Genomic DNA, 24,787 nt, shown 5'->3' with positions numbered 1-24,787 from the left:
GTCAATTAGTCAATCAGGTGCCCAATTGTATGGTCCTGTTTGTACATTGACCATTAAAAGTCACTTAATTATAATAAGTAAAAATACAAAAAAAAAAAAGAAAAAAAATTAAAAGGTATTTATTAAACATTTTTTTTTTCATAAATTTACCTTGTAAGATAAAGTTACTTAATAGAGATGAGGTTAATTGCGTAAGATATTGTCTCGGCAATTTTGAGATGGCACAAACAGAGTTGGGGGAAGGACAAAATGAGTCAACTGATAAAATCAATAATTTAATAGAAAAACGAGACAACTATTTTTATAATAAAATTGTATGATTGATAGAATGAATAAGAATGATGCTACAACAACCCTCATGACAGTTTACTATGGCATTGACTGGTCATGAGGTGAAAGGGTACGCGCCCCTTGACTTTTCATTTAATTAATTAATTAATTATTATTTATGTTTATTATCATGTTTATAACATTGCGTCTTCAATGCAAACAGGGACTGTTTGTTACAAAAGGTCACTTCAAATCTTCATTCCCAAGATGTCTAAACTTTACATTGCTTGTTAACTATTCTGCCCCAACCCAAAACTGATTTCATGCCTAAGGAAATGAGATCCCAGCACAAGCTATAGTTCACTAGTATGGAAGATAACATTCCTAGATCATAGAGATTGAGGAATGTATTATAGTTATGTTTTTTGAGAGGAACAATCTCTTATCCTGAGATACTTATGACATAAGGTATAATTAAAATAGAATGAAGGGAGAATTATACTGTTTGTCTCCTTTATGAATCATGTTAAGAAATCTTAATGTGGTTAGAAACCATTTCTAGCTCTTAATTCTCTTCAGTATTTCTAACTGTTAATTCTCTCCAACACCTTAGTTGTTCAGTAGGTGATGATTGCACTATTATGTGTACCCAGTTGATTGATTGGTGAGACAGTTTCTCTTTACTTTTAGAAGCTTAGTCTATTGTTAGGAATAGTTAGGTTTAGTAGTTTTATATTTTGAACATTTGCTACCGTTAGCCATTCTCTAATTATTAGGAGACAATGTATTCTTTGCTATATGACCATGAGCATGAATATGTTTTTTTGCTGATTATCCACTTAATTTTGATCATCTTGTATTGTTCCATTCCACTGCTTACTCTCTCTACTCTCTCTTATCTGCTTCCTCCCCTGTGTCTACTTTTTCATCTCTTCCTATTTCTCTAGTGTCTTTCTTTGTTGTATTACTACACTTATATCTTTTACTTTTTAGCTTTTTGGAGCAGACTTTATTTTTCTTATTTTTTGTTATGTCTAGAGGAATTGACAACTGGGCCGGTCTCATACTCATACTCGTGTGACACGGGATTGATTCAGACCATTACCACTATAACCCCTAGGTGAACTGCACTGCCCCCCAGCATGCAGCCATGGGTTAGCAACAGGGGATTTGAACATGGTACCGTGTACTCACATTTACTTTACATTTCGCGGGCTTGCCAAGTGAGCTCCCCTGTGGGGCTCTGGTGTAGACTTTATTACTGTTACAGCTTATTATCATTTATTGAACTTCCATGTCCCATTTACCTACTCTTTCGGTTATTAGCTTATTTGTGGGTATTAATAAAATTATCTTATCTACAAATTTACATGCAATGGAGAATTCTAACATACTGAGTTTTTTCATCTAAAGTTTGTTTCTGTGTATGCTTGCACACATCACTGATATTATTGGGAAATGGCTGATTTAGTTGATTTTCTGTGCAGGAAAACCGTGTTCAATCTTTGAAGAAGGAAGTTGATTATTCTATACGCATGGCGGAATTAATTGAGTACAATCTTGAAGATGTTGATGCTGCTATATTGGCTGTTCGTGCAGCTCTTGCAAATGGGATGGACTGGAAGGGTCTTGTGCGGATGGTAAAAGAAGAGAAAAAAGCGGGCAACCCTGTGGCAGGTTTAATCCATAGTCTACAGCTCGAGAAGAACTGCATAACTTTATTATTAAGTAATAATCTTGATGACATGGATGAGGATGAGAAGACACGACCAGTGGACAAGGTGAGAGTCACCTACCTTGACATAATTGGCTGTTTACCTGTCATGTGTACTATTCTAGAACAGAGGTTAAATAATAAGGGAAACTGTGAAGATAGCCTATGCGTAGGTGAGACTGCAATGTTGACACCAATGTTAACTTTCAATGAGAGACAAATTAGTAATGACATTCTGTTACAACTGCACATGTTATGCTTATCAATCCTGTTGATAGGTTTTTTTAGCTATTCGTAGACATTAACCATTTCAATGTTAAATCAATTTGTAATGTCCTTGGCATGAAGGGGATGTTTGGCACTACAACCATGTCAAAACCATTTGATTACATCTAAGTAACGTTGATACAGATGGGTTTAGAATCTAATATATGACAATCTTTTGAAAAGCTTGGGTACAAGATGACTCGGAAATGACACACACACACACACACACACATATATATAAAGTTAAATTTTTTAAATTTTTTTTTTTTTTAAAGCTAGGGTACAAGATGACTCGAAATGACATTATATATATAAAGTTAAAGTTAAAAACTCTATAACATTAGACTTTACAAATTTGCACACATACACACACACATATATATATATTTTGTGGAGTAAAAATTGTATTACCTTTTGAATAGGAGATTGGGATTACATGAAAAGCTGAGAAGTTTAGATTGGATGATCACTGGGGAAACCTGACCAAAACCAAAACAAGAAGACAAGCTAACCTGAGATTGAAAATACAAACTACATATATTGATATTATGGTCTTTGAGGCCAGGAATGATCATGAGGTTGTCCAAAGGTCTTTTCTTCCTTTTTTTCTTGCGAACGTCGATTCATCCCTAGAAGTCGTCGGGAGCAGATGTGTGGAGACAATGGCTGCATTTCCTTGAGACATTTCCGTTTCTGGAGGGTCTGCAACATTAGCTGCTTCATTATCATTGTCCAAGTGATATAATCAATGATTCATGAATATATGTTATGTTAAAGTTAAAAACACTATAACATTACAATTTAAAATTCGCATATATATATATATATATTATTTTTGTGGAGTAAAAATTGTATTACCTTCCGAATAGGAGATTACATGAAAAGCTGAGAAGTTCAGATTGGCTGATCACTAGGGAAACTTGACCAAATCCAAAACAAAAAGACAAGCTAACCTGAGATTGAAAATACAAAATACATATACTAATATTCTGGTCTTTGAGGCCAGGAATGATCATGAATGGGGTTTTCCGAAGGCCTTTTCTTCCTTTTTTCTTGCAAACGTCAATCCATCCCTTGAAGTTGTCGGGAGCAGATGGTGTGAAGACAATGGCTGCATTTCCTTAAGGCATTTTCATTTCCGGAGGATCTGCAACAGTGGCTTCTTCCTTATCATTGTCCGAGTGATATGATTCGTGAATACATTTGTGCCTGCTCGTGGACGAAGCCGATTCACGAACCGAGATCAAGGTTGTGTCTCTTTGTTCTCCATACAAGGGAGCTGGACAAGAGTGGGGAGATGATAGAAGAGGGGGAGGGATCTCAGAGTTCGTGGGATGAGATGGTGTTGCGTGGGGCTGAGCTGAGGCCGAAGAACTAGATTTGGTTGCAGATGCTTTTAGTTGATACATGTTGTCTTGCTTGTGAGTTGGGGAATTCTTAGATCCTTTTGGATCTTTTGGCCTCGTTTCTTTTTCTTGGCATCAAGGGGGTGAGAATGCCCTTGAGAAGAAGGGCAAGCATTCTGGAGATGACTTGGTTGTTGACAAAACCTATAGTGGAAAGTTGTGTTTTCTAATCCATCTCAACACCTATAGTTGTGTTTTCTAATCCATCGGCTATAAAAAATTTAGGCCATTCAACTTGATGGGGATCATATCAGGCAACCCTTTACTGAGATGTATTTTGACATAGATGCGTGCAAAGGTTACAATACCTTCCCAAGTTTGTTTTTATCTATCTTAATAAAACGACCGAGTGAGATTACTACAAAAGCTAAGATATCCGGAGTTAACAAATGAATGGGCATATTAGGAAGTCTTACCGAAACTGGAGTGAGCAGTGTTGTCATGGATAAAGGGTTGAATTTAGGAAACCATGGCTAAAAGGAGAGCCTAGAGCTGTTGAAGAATGTAACTAGTGTCAGTCTTCATAATTGTATTTGTCAAAAAAAAAATTATTGTAAAAGAAAAATATTATTGAAGCAAGGGTTTCATGCTCTTTCATTTTTTTTCTAGGTCATAACCTCCATTGAAGGCTTGTAGGTTTTGTCAAGAGTCAAAAGAGTCATTGTCACATTTATTAGACCCTTCTTGGGCTTTTGTTTCATGTAAAGAAATTTATTTTTGAGTCAAAGTAGTCATTTTTTCCCTCCTCACCAAGTCGGCCCTATTGGAGGCAATTCGACCTCATGGAAGCAGTATAAATAGAGGGAGCTCGACTCATGTGGAAGCACACTCAACAAGTTCAATCTACAAAGAGAATGAGGACGAGAAAGAGGGCGAAGTGCAAGAGAAGAAAACCTAATCCAAGAAAGAAGGAAGATTGAAGTTTCTAGGCATCTATCTCTCACACGTGCGAAGTTTGCTAGGGTTTTTGGATTGAAGCTGGGGCCAAAATTTTTGAATTAATTGCAGGTCTGAAATTCTGAAGCTAAGCGCCGAAATTTTGAAGCAGGGGGCCGAAATTCTGGATTGAAGTTGCATTTGCAGCGCTGACACTTGGAAACTTTGATAGAGATCATATACTTGAAGGAAGGATTGATTTGGTGATTAGAGGAGGTCTTTGTCTAGGTCAAAAGGGTCTTGGATTGTCTCATCTTGATTTGAATATACTAGTGGACGAGTTGGACTGGGTTTTCCCCTAGATAGGGGTTTTGCCCTGGTTGAGTGCCTACATCTTGTGTCTCTTGTTCTTGTGATTTTTATATACATTTAATTTGGTAATTGCTTGATGAAAGATAATCTAGTAAAGAAGTAAAAGAAGCCAACATAAATCACAAGTAATTATCAAGAAAAGAGGAATCAAACCCTATACCTACATGCATTGATTGCTCAATAGGAGTGGCCCCAGAACGAGGGTCCTTGATTAAAAACACTTTGACTATCTTTTCGATTTATGAAATAAACCACAAAGGAACCCTTTGAACAAAAAATAGATCCATATTCGGGGACTAAGTTTGATGCACCCATTCCATGAGTGCAGACGTTGATGGCCAAAGCCCATTAAAATGACAAATTATGGCATGTTGCTCATAGGAAAAGCAAGAAAGATCGAATTGGGAGTCTTCCACTTCTAGATTTGGAATATATTCTACTTGCTCTACAATGAAGGCGGGCCCTGAGAGATCTTTGGGAGTCTGTTGTGAGAGCCATGGCTTTAGAGCATCCTTAAAGGATCATGACTGAGAGGAAAAGGGCACACCCTAGCCTTTGGCTCCTTCGTTCAATCTTGAGACTAGGAGGATTAAGGCATCCTTGGCTATACCATAATCTTTGAGCAAATTCTATTCCCAATGCTGCCTACCCCCATGTAGGAGTCGCTTTGAGACGGAAGGGATTCCTATTCGATCTTGAATTTTGGCTATGATTGTAGAGACAAATTCGACAACTTTCACCTGCAGACAGAGGATACCCCATGAAAACGTGATTGTGAAACACAGAAAGCTCGAGAGATCTGAAGTGATGGCATCACCTTGGAGGAGGGAAGAACCTTGCTGTAGAAGAAATTTCCCTGGTTTAATAGATCTGCAGTGATGGCACCAAAATGAGGGGGCTTCAAACGAAGGGAAGAGTCTTGAAGTTGAAAATCCCCCAGAGACAGGGAAATAACTAAAGGCTTTAAGGTTTCCATCGCAATTGACACCATATTACTCTATCCCTAACTTCAAAGCCTCTAGCTTTTTTTTCCTGAAGTGTTGTTTATTCCATGAATAACCTTGGTAGGCCCACCTGAAGGGGCCACACAAAGTTGGCCCAAACTGTGAAGCCTAACCCTGATGGACCCAAGGAGAGTTGAACACATGCCTCATGACAGAGGGCCAAAGACTTGGTAAGGGGGGCATCAACCAACTAGGCTACCCATCAGGGCTTAAAAAAGATGAGAACAAAATTGACTAAAAATTTGAATGTTAAAATATTAAAAAATTTACTTCTGCAATTCCCAAACTACAAACATTATATATATATCTATATATATATATATATATATTTTTTTTTAATGTGGAATACATATCCTTAGTGTTATCAAGTGCAATAGATACACGAAGTAATTTTTGAAATATTGATAATTACTTCTAATGATGTAGACCTTCTTTTTAGCAGTTCTATATTATCATTAAGCAGCTACACTTCAGAAATTTAACCATAAATGCATAAGGACAATAGAGATCACATTGCATAATGACAACACATGATTTACCTTGGGAAAACCCACTTGGGGGAAAACCCAACAACTTTTTTCTTAGAGAAATTCTTTAGTTCAACAAGAGATACACCTAACATTGCTAGTCAACTATGAGGTCAAATTGAGCTATGGTCAAACTTGGTCAAACAACCCTCTTGTCAGGTCAATCTTCTTCCCTTCAACTTCCGTCCTCTCTGGTCTGTGTAGGCTGAATTTCGGCCTCCCAGAATATGCCGAGAAAGTTGGCCCTGCTGTCCAAAATGATCTGCTCGGAATTTCGGCCATGCTATCTAGAATATGCCCAGAATATGCCCAGGAGAGAGAAATGCTAGTGATGAATTCTTCCTTTTTGTCTGTTGACGGTGCTGGACCTGCCAACTTTCAGGGGATCTCCTCGGTATGAAGTCCCAACTCGACCTCACACCACTTGGTGTAGGAGCCCCATTCGGTATGATGGCCCGATTGCCATTGTCTTAAAGGTTTGCCTTAGCTTTGCTTGTTAGCACATGAGAGTGGTCTGCTTAGTCTTCAAACAACGAGGTTCGTGTGCTTGGTGAGTGCTTAGTGTTACTTGTGTCAAGGTTCTTTCACTACAGAGGGAGAGGGTGGAGGTGAGTCTCAAGTCGAAAGGGAATAGTCCCAACCAGTGTTGCGGGGGAGCGCCCCCCCCCCCCTTCGAACCCGCTCCCGAAGCGCGCTCTGGGCGGGAGCGGCTCGGGAGCAGGTCCTCCCTGGTCTGTTAGGGAGCGACTCAGGGAGCGATCGCTCCCGCGCTCCCGGAGCGTTTTTTAATGCCCGGGAGCGATCGCTCCCTGATCGCTCCCGGGCATTAAAAAACGCTCCGGGAGCGATTTCAGCCGGGCCGGGAGCGGTTCGGCGGAAAAAAAATCCGCCGGACCCGAAATTTCCAAAAAATTTAGAATTTTATTTTTATTTTATAAGCCCAATGGGCCAAAAAAATTTCATTTCAACTTCATTGAGCAAGAGATTGAGAGCTGGAGCAAGAGCAAAGGAGCAAGGAGCAAGAGCTGAGGAGCAAGGAGCCAGAGCTGAGGAGCGAGGAGCAAGTGCCAAGGAGCGAGGAGCAAGCCTGCAGAGGTAAGTAACTTAATCATTTAGTTAGTTTAGCTGGTTAGGTAGTTAATTTGGTTAGTTTAATTTAGCTGTTTGAGTTTAAAGATCATGTATTTAAATTAAATTAATAAATTAAATGAATTAATCCCAATAAACTAAATTAATTTGCAGATTCAAGACTCAAACCCTACAAACATCAAACACCATGGACCTGGGGATATTTATTGGCATTTTCCTCTTCCTGGTCCCTTTTATGGTTATTATGGTGGTGGAGAGTAGGGAACGGAGGGGGCCTGAAACTGAAGAGGTGGATGAAGAAGCCGGAGGAAGTCAAATGGGTGAAAACCCCAGTGAGGAGGAGGTGGAGGAGGGTGAACATGACCCTCAAAAAACTAAACAAGACCAAACTCCATTGTGGAAATATGTTCACAGGGCTGAAACAGGGAGAGGGGGTGGAACCACTAAATTTCATTGCCCCCATTGCAACATTGATTACACAGGCTCATACACCCGTGCTAGAAGACACCTCTGCGGGAAAAGGCCATGTGATGGAGAGAAACAAATAGGAATCAAAACTTGTGCAGCGGTGTCAACAGCAGATAGAGCCAAATACATAAAGGAAGAGGATGATGCCCAATACAGAACAAAAAGATCAAGGGGTTTCTTTGAACCAATCTCACCATCACAAAGAACTCCTTCAGCATCCTCCCAAGGCAGTGGATATGGACATGGAGGCACATGGTCATCATCTTTAAGGCGTAGAACCATATCAGATTTCCTTGATGAGGGGTGTAGGAATGATGTGGATTCAAAAGTTTACAGGTTCCTCTATGCATGTGGGATACCATTCAATGTTCTACGCTCACCTTATTGGCACGAAATGGTTTCTGCCATAAATGATGCCCCTAAAGGATACAAGAGCCCTGGGTATGACAAGGCAAGAACTGTTGGCCTTGATCATGAAAAAGCAAAAATATCACATTCTTTGAATAAAATGACAAGTTCTTGCACTGAAAATGGGGTGTCCATTGTATCTGATGGATGGACAAATGTAAAAGGCAAGCCATTGATAAGTGTTCTTGCTGTGTCTGTTAGTGGTCCCATCTTTCTAGCTGCACATGATTACTCAGACAAGTTCAAGACTGCTATCAACATTGCAGAAGCATTGCTTGAAACAATTGAGCGTATTGGCCCATACAATGTCATCCAAGTCATCACTGATAATGCTCCTAATTGTAAGGCAGCGGGAGCAATTATTGAGGATAAATACCCGAACATATTTTGGTCTGGATGTTTGGTTCACACATTGAACCTTCTGTTGCATGATATTGTCAAAAACAAAAATGAACAATACCAATGGATTGGTGATTTGTACAAGAAACGAAAAAAAATGATAAAATTTATTACAAATCATAGCAATACCCATGGCCTTTTCCGCAGTCACTCGAGATTGGAGTTGCTGAAGATTGCAAGGACTAGATTTGGTAGCTATTACCTCACCTTCAGGCGCCTTTTGAAGGTAAGAGAGGCATTAGCTAGCATGGTATCAAGTCCACATTGGCAGGTGTTAAAGGAAAGGGCTACAAATGTAGCTGACATGGCAGGTTTTGAAACGGTGGAGGAGGCCGCTCTTGATGGGCAGTTTTGGACAAATGTGAGACATGTATTGGATTTCACCAAGCCAATTTATAACATGATTCGGTTTGCAGATACAGACAAACCAGTGATTGGCGAGGTGTATGAGCAAATGGATACCATGTTGGGGGAAATAAAAGACATTGTTCATAATAAAGATCCCAACTTGTACAAATTGATTCATGATTGTGTGTGTGAATGGTGGAATAGGCTTAACCTTCCACTACATTGCTTGGCGTATATCCTTACGCCAAAATACTACTCAGAATCTTGGTTGGGCAAACCTGCAGCAGGGGGTGGTGTTAGGACCAAACCCATTTAGATCAAGAGGTAACTAGAGGATATCTGGAAGCATTAGAAAAGTTGGTGCCTGACAGGGAGGAATGTGCAGCTGTGCGCCTTGAAATAGGCAGATACTTCAGTGGCAGTGGTTTGTATGGTAACTTCCATGCAATGGACGACAAAGATAAATTTGATTCTCTCACATGGTGGGAAACATATGGCGGCCACGAACTTTTGTCAAAATTGGCAAAAAAAGTTCTTTCACAGGTTGTAAATTCTTCTTCTGCAGAGAGGTGTTGGAGCACCTACAGTTATATACATAATGTGAAAAGAAACAGACTCAACGAAAACCGAGCAGAAAGCTTGGTTTATGTGCACTACAACTTGAGGTTGTTGAGCCATTACTGTGATCGGGCTAATGAAGATCCCACATATAAAATTTGGGACAATCACCCTGAGGACGACAATTTGGAGGATGGCATTGTACATATTGAAGAACTAGAAGAGGAGCTTGTACGGGATGAAAATGAAGCAGCTGCAGCTGCCATGCCACCTCCACCTCCACCATCCAGTAGCAGTTCTCGGGGCCCGAGTCTTGTTCCATTGCTGTCGCCACCTCCATCGACACCCTCGCGTGGAGGCTCTAGTTCTGGTCGTCGGTCTGTGCGGGAGACTCCTAGAAGACCACCACGACCTGCTTATACTCCTGGAGACTCTCGTGGCAAGGGCCACTTGTAGATTTACTTGTCTTTTTTAGTTTCTATTAGACTTTAGTTTTCATAACTGTTGAGTTTTGAGTCCTTGACTCTTGACTCTTGACTCTTTCATATCATTATGACATTATGATATTTTTTGTAAACATTATATCACTGTGACAATGAAAATTTGAAGTTTGAAGTTGGGCCTTGGCAATTATAACTCATTGGTAATGATTGTGAATTATGAATATGATGCTTTGTGAAAGACTAAAGTTGTTTCATTTCATCTCATTATTCATGTTTCATTTTATAAATTTTTAACATTTCATATCATGTTAACAGTTAGAAGTTAGGACTTAGAAATATCTTCGATATTACTTCTTGTAATGGTTAAACTTGGCTTACAAGTACAACTTGTTACTTTGGTGATCAATGATGATAAATGTTATTGAATTTTCAATTCTGAAAGCTTGAAGTTGAAACTTTAATATTGAATTTGATGAATCATGATTTATAAGACTCAATATGTTGCAGTTGTAATATGTATTTTACTAACTTGTGGACATGGTTGATGACGATTATAATTTCTAGATGATTGATGTGATATGGTTCAATGATCAATTTATGTTTTTTTTATGTTTTTTATGTCTATTTCATCATTCGACATGTTTTTGTTGACATATATGTATCAAAAATTAAAAAATATAAAAAATATATATATTTTTAAAAAATCGCTCCCCGATTCGATCCCAAACTGGGAGCTTCTGAAAATGGTCGCTCCCGCTCCCGCTTCCGCTCCCGCTCCCCGCTCCCGCTCCCGCTCCCAAGTAACATTGGTCCCAACTCTGTCAGAGATACACAACACAACAGGACATGCGCAGCTTCTGGTGGAGTTGTCCACACAGATGCGGTAGTCACAAACACACAGTGAACAGATAACATGTACAACACCCAGCGGAGTAGTCCACACGAGTGTGATGGTCGTTATAACAAGTTTATGGGAATGATTCTGTCGAGTGTCCGGCGGGTTAGCCCACACGGGCGAGACATCGTTAACAACTTATACAACACATTTTCGTAAGCATATTTATTAGAACAACCGAAATAGTTCAACTGTTTTAACACAGGTTAAAGCAACATGCATTATAAGTGTCCAAAGAATAGTCTTACAAACAAATACAATACATGTGTGAAAACGTGCTAGCCTGTTATTAGACTTTTGAATTAAGCGAAAGTTCCAAGACACATTAGTACACCATACATCACTAACCCCGATAACGGGGCATTGGAGCCACTACTCGCTCCTCAAAGAAACAACTACAGACTCTCAAGGCTATGTGGGAGGAGCCAAGGTGAAAAGTCCTTTGCATGTACAAATGAGGGGTATTTATATTCAAGGGTAAAACTGGCTCTTGTGACTGTTCAACTTCCCTCATGACTTGTTCGACTTACATGACTTTTCAACGTTACATGATTCTTCAGATTTACATGTGGGTCACTTGGACTTCCACGTTACATTACATTGATTACAACAGTGTGGCCCACAGTATTGATGTGGCCGAGATGACTCATGACACGACTCGACACGACAGAGCTGGTGTGTTCATGCTGCTGGTGGTATGCATGTCGAGCTGCAGTGCTGTTGAGTGATGGATGTGCTCATGGTGTATGATAGCTTTCACCTCTGCATGGCAAGGTGTGCGGAGTCTTCGATGGTCTTGGTGTTCGCTTGATGTTGCATGTGCATGTTGCTCCTTCGCTTGTACTTTGGCATGCTTCATGTGTTCGTCCGTTTGCGAGCAAATCTCCTTGCATGCATTCCTTGTTCGTCTGTTCGCGAACAAATCCCCTGGCATGCATTATTTGTTCGTCCGTTCGCGAAACAATCTCCTCGCATGCGCCCCTTGTTCATCCGTTTCATCGTCGTGTCATGTCTCATCCATGTACCTGTATTTGCAATCACTCATGACGAGACGAAATCAAATCCAGAAATCTCCTAGTCTACCATGATGCATTGTCGTTTGCTTTAGGATGCATGTGATCGGGAGAAAGGACAAGGCTCTGAAGCTGCGCAAGGTAGATTACAAGCTGGGATGCAGGCTCCAGGCACTGTTCATGAACATTGCGCAGAGGTCATTGGGAGGCTGAGATGGGCAATCCGGATCAACAGTGACTGTCCGTGGGATTTGGCTCGGTTGGAGGGTAGATCTACGCAATTTTTTGAGGGAGACTGTGCAGGCAGCAGAGGGAGACTTGCAGTGAAAACTGAGCAATTTATTTGGGGAGCTGGCAATAGGTTACAATAGGTTGCTCACAAAAATTGCGCAATTTTCGTGGGGAGCTGGCAGCGGGTTGCAGGAGGCTGCTGACAAAAGCTACGCAAAGCTGGGAGGCTGGCCTGCTGGACATCCCTGCACAGTTTCTGAGCTGAGCGAGATGCTGGGCAGCTGGGAGACTGCTTCAGAAAACTGCGTAGTTTTCTGGGTGAGCAGCAGGCCGGCTGATTAGGTGACTGGCTGGAAAAATTGCGCAATTCTTGAGGGCAGTGCAGTGATGGACACAAGGTGTCTGTCCAACATGTCTGTGCAATTTCTTCAGTTAGTGGAAGAGGGCATGCTTGGCCGCTTCTGCGTAATTTTTTGGAGCGAGGCCTGGGGTCACTGCCCGGTCAAACTCTCTGGTTGACCAACTGGAGGCTTGGTTGATGTGCTTGCCGGCAACGCAGATTGAAATGGTTTGCTGGGAAACTTCTGCGCTGTTTTGGGTGACAGTCAGTTGGGTCGATTCCAGGATTGCGTAGTGTAGACTGCCTAGGAGGTAGCCTCAAGCTCTGCGCAATTCTGGGCAACAGTGCATGTTCGCTAAGAGCTGAAACTGCGCAATGCATTTCAAGAAAAGATAGATCAACGCCTTAGAATTCAGCCTCTTCGAGGGGGCAACCTCCTTTACATTACATAAATGAACAATTCTTGGATGATACAAATGAAAAGACCTCTTTTCTATATATAGAAGGCCAAGGGGTCATAACATAATCAGAGCCGACATAACAATAATAATGTAAGGGCACAATAATAACAATAGTGGGCTTCTATGGGGCACAATAGTAACAATATGGGCACTATATGGGTACATCAATATAATAAGTGGGTTGCACTAATAACAATAAGGGATTACACTAGTAGTATAGGGGCCTAACATGCCCCTCTCCTTCAAAAAGCGTTGTCCTCAACGCTTGAGTAGTTCTTGATGCCTCTGTATAAAATTGTTGTCCTCCCATGTGGAATCTTCAATGGGTAAGTTCTTCCACTTGATGAGATACTCTGAAATTGATCGATTTCATAGCTGTCGGGTTCTTGCTTCTGTGACTGCTCCAGGTTCCAATATGATTTTTCCTTCCTCTTCAATTTCTGGCAATATTGTTTGAATTGGGATCTTTTGCAACTTTTGAATAAGTGGCCATACTTCTTCATCCTTCTTCCATTCATCCCTTGCTTCGTTTATCCAATTTGGTTGGATAATAGAAATAGCACAAAACAATGCTTCCATATCCTCATCCTTGAAGAGTCTTCCCATTCGGTAAGGTCGCCATTTTTTAAGTGCATGTAGTATTGCAAACATTTCCTTCTCATAAATAGCTTGCTTGAGATGTAGCAGTAAAAATACCCAATCATCTACATCAAAACATTTTTCACTACGATGTTGATCTACCTGTTGTTTCGTTTGATTTTTCACCGAAGTGGCATTATCCTATAAAATTTGGAGAACTTGTTGTTGATGCTCAATGTGATCTTTCACTGCTTGAACCTTTTTCTTCTTGATATGTCCTTCTATCTCTGGAGTTTGAGGAGTGGTAATTTCTTCCAATCCTTTACAAGATATGGTCGGATTCATTTCTTGATGCTCGATGTGATCTTTCACTTCTTGAACATTTTTCTTCTTGATATGTCCTTCTATCTTGATAGTTTGAGGAGTGGTAATTTTGACCAATGAATTACAAGATATGGTTGGATTCATTTCTTCTTTCTCGATGTGATCTTTCACTTTTTTCACCTTTTTCTTCTTGATATGTCCTTCTATCTTGAGAGTTTGAGGAGTGGTAATTCTTGCCAATGCTTTACAAGATATGGTCTGATTCATTTCTTCTTTCTTTGGGGTGGGGTCCTGGTGTATATCTTCTTCTTTTGATGTTTCTTGATCCTTTTCTTCCTCCTCTTCATATTCTATGTAAAATAATTTCTTCTCAGCACACTTATGACCTTTAGTGCATTTGCTATCACAATTGTAACAAAGTTTTTTTTCTCTTTTTTCTTCCAATTGTTGTGGTGTAACCCTTGTAGGTTGTGGAAGGCTAGGAGAAACAACACTTCCATCTTTATAGTTGTGAGGGGTATGCTTCCTGGTTTCCATAACTTTTCTTTCCAATACGTCACAAAGCCCTTTTAGTCTTTCCAATTGTTGTGGTGTTGCTCTAAAGAAGGTGTTGCTCTTTGTATCCTCATAATGTGCTATCATTTCCTCCGTGAAAATTGACCACATAACAAGTTTTTTACAAGAACAAAGCCCTTCATACCATAAAAATTGATCTGGTTCTAAATATGAAGATGCAATACATACCTTTTGTAATAGTGGTACACCATGTAGATCAAAGTATTGCTCCATCTGAAGTATCCAATTTACCGAATCCTTGCCATCAATCTTCCTCATCTTGCTTTTTCTTGATTTTAGGAGCTCGATCTTGAAACAACTGTAACTTTGTGCTTTCAGATCTTTAAGTTCTGAAATTGCGACTTGTGGTAGCCCTCTTTGTTCTCTTTCCAATGCCACCAGTCTTATCCAAATTGGATTCTCCAAGAAAGAGTTATGCACAATCTCCCAAGATGACCTGATTATAGACCTTTCCAGAAGAGCGAACTTGTATGAAGTGCCACGTGTCACTGTTTTGACCTTTGGCTCTGAAAAATATCTACAAGAAACTACAGTCCGTCCTCTTTCTGTACCTTCTTATGAAATTTCAATCCGATCCCCAGAGAGAAAGTTATGACGATTCTCCCCAGGTCACCTGTTTGGAATGTAATTAAGGAGTCTGCAAAAAGACCAACTTCCTTAGATCATATCTCCTCAAATATAGCGCGAAAAGCTCTGAAATTCGGACCCAAGGTTTAGCGCGATTTCTTCTCAAATGGGTTTTTTTTGCGACTTCTGAAACGTCACAAAAAAAAGTTATAGCGAAAATTCCACGATGACCTGTTTGGAACAGCGAAACCCTAGAATCCAAAGCTCTGATACCAAATGTTATGAAAACAGCTCAAGAAAAGATAGATCAACGCCTTAGAATTCAGCCTCTTTGAGGGGGCAACCTCCTTTACATTACATAAATGAACAATTCTTGGATGATACAAATGAAAAGACCTCCTTTCTATATATAGGAGTCCAAGGGGTCAAAACATAATCAGAGTCGACATAACGATAATAATGTAAGGGCACAATAATAACAATAGTGGGCTTCTATGGGGCACAATAGTAACAATATGGGCACTACATGGGTACATCAATATAATAAGTGGGTTGCACTAATAACAATAAGGGGTTACACTAGTAGTATAAGGGCCTAACACAAACACACAATGAACAGATAACATGTACAACACCCAGCGGAGTAGTCCACACGAGTGTGATGGTCGTTATAACAAGTTTATGGGAATGATTCTATCGAGTGTCCGGCGGGTTAGCCCACGCGGGCGAGACATTGTTAACAACTTATACAACACATTTTCGTAAGCATATTTATTAGAACAACCGAAATAGTTCAACAACATGCATTATAAGTGTCCAAAGAATAGTCTTACAAACAAATACAGTACATGTGTGAAAACGTGCTAGCCTGTTATTAGACTTTTGAATTAAGAGAAAGTTCCAAGACACATTAGTACACCATACATCACTAACCCCAATAACAGGGCATTGGAGCCACTACTCGCTCCTCAAAGAAACAACTATAGACTCTCAAGGCTATGTGGGAGGAGCCAAGGTGAAAAGTCCTTTGCATGTACAAATGAGGGATATTTATAGTCAAGGGTAAAACTGGCTCTTGTGACTGTTCGACTTCCCTCATGACTGTTCGACTTACATGACTTTTCAACGTTACATGATTCTTCAGATTTACATGTGGGTCTCTTGGACTTCCATGTTACATTACATTGATTACAACAGTGTGGCCCACAGTATTGATGTGGCCGAGATGACTCATGACACGACTCGACACGACAGAGCTAGTGTATTCATGCTGCTGGTGGTATGCATGTCGAGCTGCAGTGCTGTTGAGTGATGGATGTGCTCATGTTGTATGATAGCTTTCACCTTTGCATGGCAATGTGTGCGGAGTCTTCGATGGTCTTGGTGTTCGCTTGATGTTGCATGTGCACGTTGTTCCTTCGCTTGTACTTTGGCATGCTTCATGTGTTCATCTGTTTGCGAGCAAATCTCCTTGCATGCATTCCTTGTTCGTCTATTCGCGAACAAATCCCCTGGAATTCATTATTTGTTTGTCCGTTCGCGAAACAATCTCCTCGCATGCGCCCCTTGTTCATCCGTTTCATCGTCGCGTCATGTCTCATCCATGTACCTGTATTTGCAATCACTCATGACGAGACAAAATCAAATCCAGAAATCTCCTAGTCTACCATGATGCATTGTTGTTTGCTTTAGGATGCATGTGATCGAGAGAAAGGACAAGGCTCTGAAGCTGCGCAAGGTAGATTACAAGCTGGGATGCAGGGTCCAGGCACTGTTCATGAACATTGCGTAGAGGTCATTGGGAGGCTGATATGGGCAATCAGGATCAACAGTGACTGTCCGTGGGATTTGGCTCGGTTGGAGGGTAGATCTGCACAATTTTTTGAGGGAGACTGTGCAGGCAGCAGCGGGAGACTGGCAGTGAAAACAAAGCAATTTCTTTGGGGAGCTGGCAATAGGTTACAAGAGGCTGCTCACAAAAATTGCGCAATTTTCGTGGGGAGCTAGCAGCGGGTTGCAGGAGGCTGCTGACAAAAACTACGCAGAGCTGGGAGGTTGGCCTGCTGGACATCCCTGCACAGTTTCTGAGCTGAGCGAGATGCTGGGCAGCTGGGAGACTGCTCATGAAAACTGCGCAGTTTTCTGGGTGAGCAGCAGGCCGGCTGATTGGGTGACTGGCTGGAAAAATTGCGCAATTCTTGAGGGCAGTGCAGTGACGGACACAAGGTGTCTGTCCAACATGTCTGCGCAATTTCTTCAGTTAGTGGAAGAGGGCATGCTTGGCAGCTTCTGCGCAATTTTTTGGAGCGAGGCCCGGGGTCACTGCCCGGTCAAACTCTCTGGTTGACCAACTGGAGGCTTGGTTGATGTGCTTGCAGACAGCGCATATTGAAATGGCTTGCTGGGAAACTTCTGCGCTGTTTTGGGTGAAAGTCGGTTGGGTCGATTCCAGGATTGCGTAGTGTAGACTGCGTAGGAGGCAGCCTCAAGCTCTGCACAATTCTAGGCAACAATGCATGTTCGCTAAGAGCTGAAACTACGCAATGCATTTCAACGGATGTCTGGCTATTGGAGGATGGTCTGGTCGACAGAGTTGCAACAAAAGACCAAGTGTGTGAAAGAGTGACTTTGTACATGCATGACCTTGCGAACACACACTCAACATGACTTGACGACAAGATGCCTCAAACCATCAAGTCAACGTACACTCAATGTGACTGACTGACGGTGTGAGCGACAAGCGCGACGCTTGTGATAGATCGTTGAACGACCGTGATGACACTTGCGTGATAATGCATACAACTTTATGTGTGGGTGCGACAGATGTTTACATAGCGGACACAACTTGTACACACGAAGGTGGACCTTGTGCATGGCTAGAACATTACTGCAAGCATGACATTGTGACCAACATGCAAAAAGATGTCTGATGAACGGTCAAGCGAGGAGGGTGCAAAGACTCAACATGGGCTTACGGGATGAGCCCGGTGCTTGCAAACATCAAGGGAAAACCGAAGGAAGGCTCCGAAATTGGATGGAGGCCAAAATTTTGGAGTGTGTTGCAGCCGCTACAACACTGTTCTTCTTCGTCTTCTCTAGGATGCCCAGAATATCTCTTCTTTTGTGAGGTCAAATGTTGTTTTCTGGAGGAGTTCGAGTGCTCTATATATGGTGTTCTACTTGTCTGTATGGGTGTCTCTTCACTGGGGCCGACTTGACAAGTTTGGAGCCAAAAATTCAAATTTCAAAATTCAAAATTTTCTCTTTTGAAACTGACATGAATAACATGTCTTACATTAATCTTTTCAAGGGCTAATCAATAACAATGACATGAAGAACATGTCTTACATTTTTACATTATATTTCAAGGGCTAAAATATTAATTATGAAGACCAACCATAGCTACAAAATTGAAAACTCCCTCTTAGCTAGGGAGGTATTCATAATGATTATCTAGATGTTCTCACAGTGTTGCGGGGGAGCGCCCCCCCGCCCTCTCGATCCCATTCCCAATCGGCGCTCTGGGCGGGAGAGACTCGGGAGCACTCTCCCGAAATCGCTCCAAAAAAGGAGCGATTTTGGGAGCGCAGTCACTCCCTGGGAAAAAAAAAAGAAAAAAAGAAAAAGAAAAAGAAGCTTCCTACCTTTTCGGGAGCGTTTAGCCTTTTTTGTAATTTTTTTTGCAGTAATGTTCCAAATGCAATTTTTTTTCAAAGAAACAAATAAGTTTTGAGTGGGGCAACTAAATGATCAAGCCTATGGCCCTAGTATTGATATGCGATTCATGGTAATGTTAAATTCTTAAAGTAAAAGTGACATTCTCCTTAATCTTCATTTTCATCCTTTTACTTAAATTTTTAACATTACCATGAAATGACTCAGGATGTTTGAGAGTGGTTCCCACTTCATTGGATTTCATATGGAGAAAATAGAATTTTAGATTTCATTCAAAATCTAACAGACTTATCAATTTTTCAGGATTTCAGCATTGCAATGTTTCCATTGAATTTTGTCATGTATTAGGGTATGGAACTCGTATTTAATCAAGGTCACCAATCCCTCTATGTACCTTGATGTTAGTGACATTGGTTGTCGAACTCCTCTATCATGACCCTCCTAAAAATATACGCATCACTGAAACAAAATCTTGACTTGACATGCTATGCTTTTTCTATCTTATGTTAATGCTTAGAGGGTGATATTAATGACAAAGATCCCTATAAAGATACAAAGGTAATGACAAAGATACCTCTGGATATTAATGCTTAGAGGGTGATATTAATGACAAAGATCCTAATTTTCCAACAAGACTAAAAAACTAGACATTTCTCGTGTTGGCAAGTGGCCCAAGCATAAGCAATATATAATAGATTTACTTGTTTTTTCTAGTTTCTAGTAGTTTTTAATGAATTATGAATATGATGCTACATGAAAGTTGAAAGTTGTTTCATTTCATTTCATGTTAGATATTATTTGTTGTAATGGTTACACTTAGCTTACAAGTATAACTTTGGTGATCAATGATGATAAATGTTATATATTGAATTTTGAAAGCTTGAAACTTTAAGATTGATTAATAATGAGACTCTCTATGTTGTATGTTACTATGTTACTAACTTGTGGACGTGGTTGATGAAGATTATAACTTCTAGATGATTGTTGTTATATGGTTCAATCTATGTTTTTTTTATGTTTTTTATATCTAATTCATAATTCTACATGTTTTTGTTGACATATATATATATATATATATATATATATATATATATATATATATATAACGCTTCGAGATTCGCTCCCAAACCGGGAGCTTTTGAAAATGTCGCTTCTGCACCTGTTTTCACTCCTGCTCCCCGCTTTCGCTTCCGCTCCCAAGTAACACGGTGTTCTCATGTTGACAAATTTCTATAAGAAAAGGTAATAGCAAATCCAATTACCATAATTTGGTCAACAACTGTGACTCATGGTAAATCAACAGGTTACCATAACTTGGTCAACAACTTCATGGTAAACCAATAGCATCAATAAGTTACCATAATCTTGGTGAACAACTGTGACACATAGTAAATCAACAACTGTGACACATAGTAAATCAACAACATCATCTAGTAACCATAATCCGGTCACCAACTGTGACATATGGTAAATCATTGGCATCAACTAGTCACCATGATTTTGGTCGGCATCTTTGACCCATCGTATACAAACTAGTCTTGTTTCACGATCATCTTGGTCAATCTCTTTGACTCGTGGTGAAACCCTAGGGACACACTCAATTTTCTAAGTAATCTGGTCCCAAATCCAAAGGCCTCATTCTAGGCCATGATGCTAAAGAAGCTCACTCAACTTGTTTGGAGAGTAATTTGAGCCTGATGCTGAAAGGCACCCACTCAACTGAGTGATCATGGGCCTCGAGGACCATTCTTCCTAGCCAATATACTTGACACAGGAAGAATGACTGTCCTATGCTGGATCATTCTCCCTAATTTGGTCAACATAGTTGACATAGGGAGAATGTCTGCCCCTTATGCTATCTCATCAACATTCCCTCTTACTAAGGGAAGCATTCTCAACAAGTCCAAGCTTGTCCCTAAAGTATAAAAACTTCGCCCTGGATAGAGGTTTTATAAGAATATTAGCAGTCCACTCGCCAGTGGAGATATACTGGAGCTTCACTGCTCCCTTCTGCACCATGTCATGGATTGAGTGGTACTTGATCTCGATGTGCTTTGACATGTAATGGAAAACTAGATTTTCTATAAGCTTCACACAACTTTGATTATCACAATATATCACAATCGGTTCTAGCACGTGATCAAATAGTCCTGCGAGTAACTTTTGAAGCCACATTGCTTCACAACTCGCTAAACTAGTTCCAATATACTTTGCCTTGACAATGCTGAGTGCAACAGATCTTTGCTTCCTACTCATCCACGAAATCATAGCAGAGCCTAAAGTGAAGCAACCTTCTGCTGTACTCTTTCTGTCTTCAAGACTCCCTGCCCAATCTGCATTTGTACATCCCTGCAACTTTATATCACCGTTTGAACATATCTTAAACCATAGTCAACTATACCATGGAAATATCTCAATACATGCTTTGCTGCAATCCAATGATCATGTCTTGGTTCCACTTGGAATTGGCTTAGTGTATTCACTGCAAAGCAAATGTTTGGCCTGGTATTAACCAAATACATTAGTAAGCCAATTAGCTTCCCGTACATGGATGGATCTACCAAATCGAACTCAGTGTCTCTCAACTTCCTCAAATTCGTCACCATGGGAGTTGCCATAGATTTGAAGTCAAGTATAAATCTATATAACTTTATATAATTATATGCACTATATAATATAACTATGTTATTGTTAATTTATAACTATAGTTGCATTATATGAATGTTAATATAAGTTATAAAATCAATTATGACTTTATGGAAAAACGTGATGGTTGATGGGTGGAGGACGTGAGAGTCAGAGGAACTCGCGGAGGACACCGTGGCAAAAAAACTGTATAGTGATTAAAGGGAAGGAATGTTAGAAGCTTGGCAGCGCAATGTTCCGAGGTTGGCCGACGAGAATGTTGAGTGTAGATGGGGTCAAAGAGACAGTCAGGGAGTGTGGGCTGGAACAGTGCTGTTAGCCTTTGACACAGTGGCGGATGAAACAACGGTGGATAACTTTGGCGAAAAAATGTATTTGGCAGTGGTGTTAGTGTTTGCAGCAATGTGCTGGAGGCTGGCCTATTGAGGCTTAATCGGAACAACGACAGGGTTGCAAATGGGTGTGGAGGCATCAATTGGAGGAGGAACGTCGTGGACGGAAGGTTTGCTTGTACAAGGTGACAGAGCTCTGTGGCAATGGCAGTCGATTATAGTGGCATGTAGGACATCGACAACGGAATGACGGTGTCGCAATGATGAGGCCTATCAGACAGGTAATTGTTTTGTTTGGTCAGGCATTTGGTGCTCTGGTTTGTGGCAACAACTGCGTCTTGGCTCAACGTTTATGCGGTTTGCAGTAGTCAGGTTTGATGTTGTTGAGGAGGCGTAGGGATGGAGGTCACAAGCCTTCACTGTGTAATTGGAGGCTGGAAACTTTGTGATACAATGGTGTTAATGGTGTTGTTACTGCAACGATACTAGCAACGCGAAAACGGGTGCAGATCATAGGTTTGGCGGAAACAGTGTTCTGTGGCTCGATCAGAGCGGTCGGGGAGGGTAGCTAGCAGGCATTGCGACAGTGAATGACGACCTTGGCGGAAGCAATTGTGGTTGCGGAATGTGGTTGTCGCTAGGACAGTCGGATTGTGCGAGGCAGATGGAGGAAGAGTGGTGGTTACTGTATCAACGACCAATGCAGGGGGGTGACAACAACGCAGAGGACAGTTGCAGAATCATTGCTGGTGAAGGTCAATTACACAACAACGACGTGGGTTATTGGAATGGTCGGGGAACACGACAGGGACAAGCAGCAGGTGGATGGAAAAATGGAGTAGCGAAGGAGCGAGTGAGGCAGCGATGGATGCAGATATCACACAGTTGGCAGGTAGGTTTTCTTTTATCTATATATATATATTTTTTTTTTTTTTTTTATTTTTTTCTTTGTATTTTTTTTAATATTTTCTTTTATTTTTATTTTTTTGTAACTTTGGGTTTTTTTTTTGACTCTTCCTCATTTTTTTTTTAAACTTATAATATATATATATATTTTTTAATGGCCAATTGGCAAATTGGAGAAGCTCCAAACTCTGGTGTAGCAAAATGCTTCAATTGCGACGACAACAACGTTGTCGAGAGGTTGATGGCCAAAGGCCTGGTGATCAGCCAATGTGGCTCCGATACCAAATGAAGCGAACAAAGTTCCTTCTTAAGATTAATTACTCCAAAAGACTTGGAATATAAAGATATCCATGAGGATACAAATATTATATATTAAATGTGTAAATAAGAATGATTATACAATGCAGCGTTTTAAGATTCGGCCGGCTTGGAACCGTTTCAACCGAGTTGGTCCGAGTCAAGGCCTCGTCGGGTCGACTCGGCCGAGTCCAAGCCTACTCAGCCGGGTTGGATGACAGCGGCCCGTGAATTTAAAAACAATGATTTTTTAATTTTTTTTTGCTTTTGGGGGACTCCAAGGTTTTCATGTTGATACTTTAATGGTTTTTTGTCCCTAAATAAGTTTATCTCGCTTGATCTTGAGAGGTTTGTTTAGGTGGTATCACATATGTAGTAGAGATTCCTTAAGGGATAGCTTCATTCTTCTTCAAAACCTTCCAATAGGTTCTTTGCCCCTTTCTTAAAGCAAACCTAACTTTGTGGCCCCAACCTTGGCCCTCCAAAGATGAGCATCGAGCCTTGAGTTGATTCCATGTGATACTACACCCCTTGATGAGCCCCCAAATGCTAAAACACTAAATTTAAAAGCTTGGACGTTGGACTATTTGATGATATGCCCAAATGGATTGAAGATGCCCCCCGGCTGGCCTTGACCCTATTTTGGTTGATGGTGCCTTCTTCCAAAGCACAAATGAGGATGGTTATCATTGAGATGACTTAGGAGGGCTAGCACATCCCCCTTTGTTGCCAATGCTTACCCTTAGGGGTGCCATGTCACTCACATGCTTGAAGAGGATGAAATAGGGTCTCTCCTAGATGACATCATAGTGGAGGATGCACCTTTTGAAGATGTACACATGCACTTTGGGACTTTCTTGTAGTGAGGAACACTCTTGGACCCTTGTATTAGTTCCTTGATGACTTACAATCTATTTTGGAGGATAACGTCATTTCTAGCCTCCTTGGTTATGTGTTTTTGTTTTGATCTCTATATCATCATCATGTATGTATTGGACAGCGCACTGGGTGCCATTTTGATATAATGGATATATTCATGAGCCTACTTTGATCATATGTTGTCTTCTATCTATATTCTAATGCTGTGTGTTTGGAAACATGAATGAAAATCTTTAAAATTATGTTTTTTATTAAAAAAATAAATATTTAATGTATTTTTTACAACGACCGGGTCATTGAAATCGAGTTGACCGAGTCGATACCGAGTCAGAGTCGAAGTCGGAGTCGTAGTCGACCCTCGACCGAGTCGGAGTTTTAAAACATTGATACAATGAGAGTGAGAGACTTGCTTATATACCAAGCAGGTGTCTCTTCACGGAGAATCATGTCTCATTTAGACATGCCTCTTCAACCTAATTACTAATCAACTAATAATTATATATGATTCTTCTCATTTACATTATTTTCTATATATTTTATTCATAACATTGGCTTCCTCCTCAAAAAGCTTTGTCCTCAAAGCTTCTCGATGAAAAAGGCTTGATCTCTTTTTCGGTTTCGAATGCCTTTTTGTCTCGGAATCGTCATCTTTGTCGATACATGTTGATATGATCTTCTAAGTGACAAACAAAACTGTTGCACTGAGAAGGGATCAGACCATCCTAAATTAATCTTCTGTGTAATATTCTGATCATTGGAATTTTGTAATGACTTGTCATCATAGGACTAGATTGAGGTTACATCACTATTCTCTGGAACATCAGTTCGTTGTTTCTGTTCTGAATGGTCCTGGTACGTAACTTGGTTGAGTTGTCTATTCTCATGATTCAGATGTCGATAGGGAAATTTTTTGTTTT

At 40.5% G+C, this 24,787-nt stretch overlaps 1 protein-coding gene across 1 annotated transcript in view; it reads left to right on the top strand.

Moving 5' to 3' along the window:
• The window catches only part of EMB1441 (zinc knuckle (CCHC-type) family protein), a 365,319-nt gene that overhangs the window by 144,886 nt on the left and 195,646 nt on the right, over window positions 1-24,787 (top strand). Inside the window, exon 7 of the mRNA XM_089457990.1 lies at window positions 1,758-2,051. Coding sequence (XP_089314116.1) covers window positions 1,758-2,051 — 294 coding nt within the window. The remainder of the gene's footprint in view (window positions 1-1,757; window positions 2,052-24,787) is intronic.

The sequence above is a fragment of the Pinus tabuliformis genome, chromosome 7 (assembly GCF_031772625.1).
Source record: "Pinus tabuliformis cultivar Carrire ecotype Pingquan chromosome 7, CPIR1, whole genome shotgun sequence".
Lineage (NCBI taxonomy): Eukaryota > Viridiplantae > Streptophyta > Pinopsida > Pinales > Pinaceae > Pinus > Pinus tabuliformis.
This window is presented reverse-complemented; position numbering and strand designations above follow the sequence as displayed.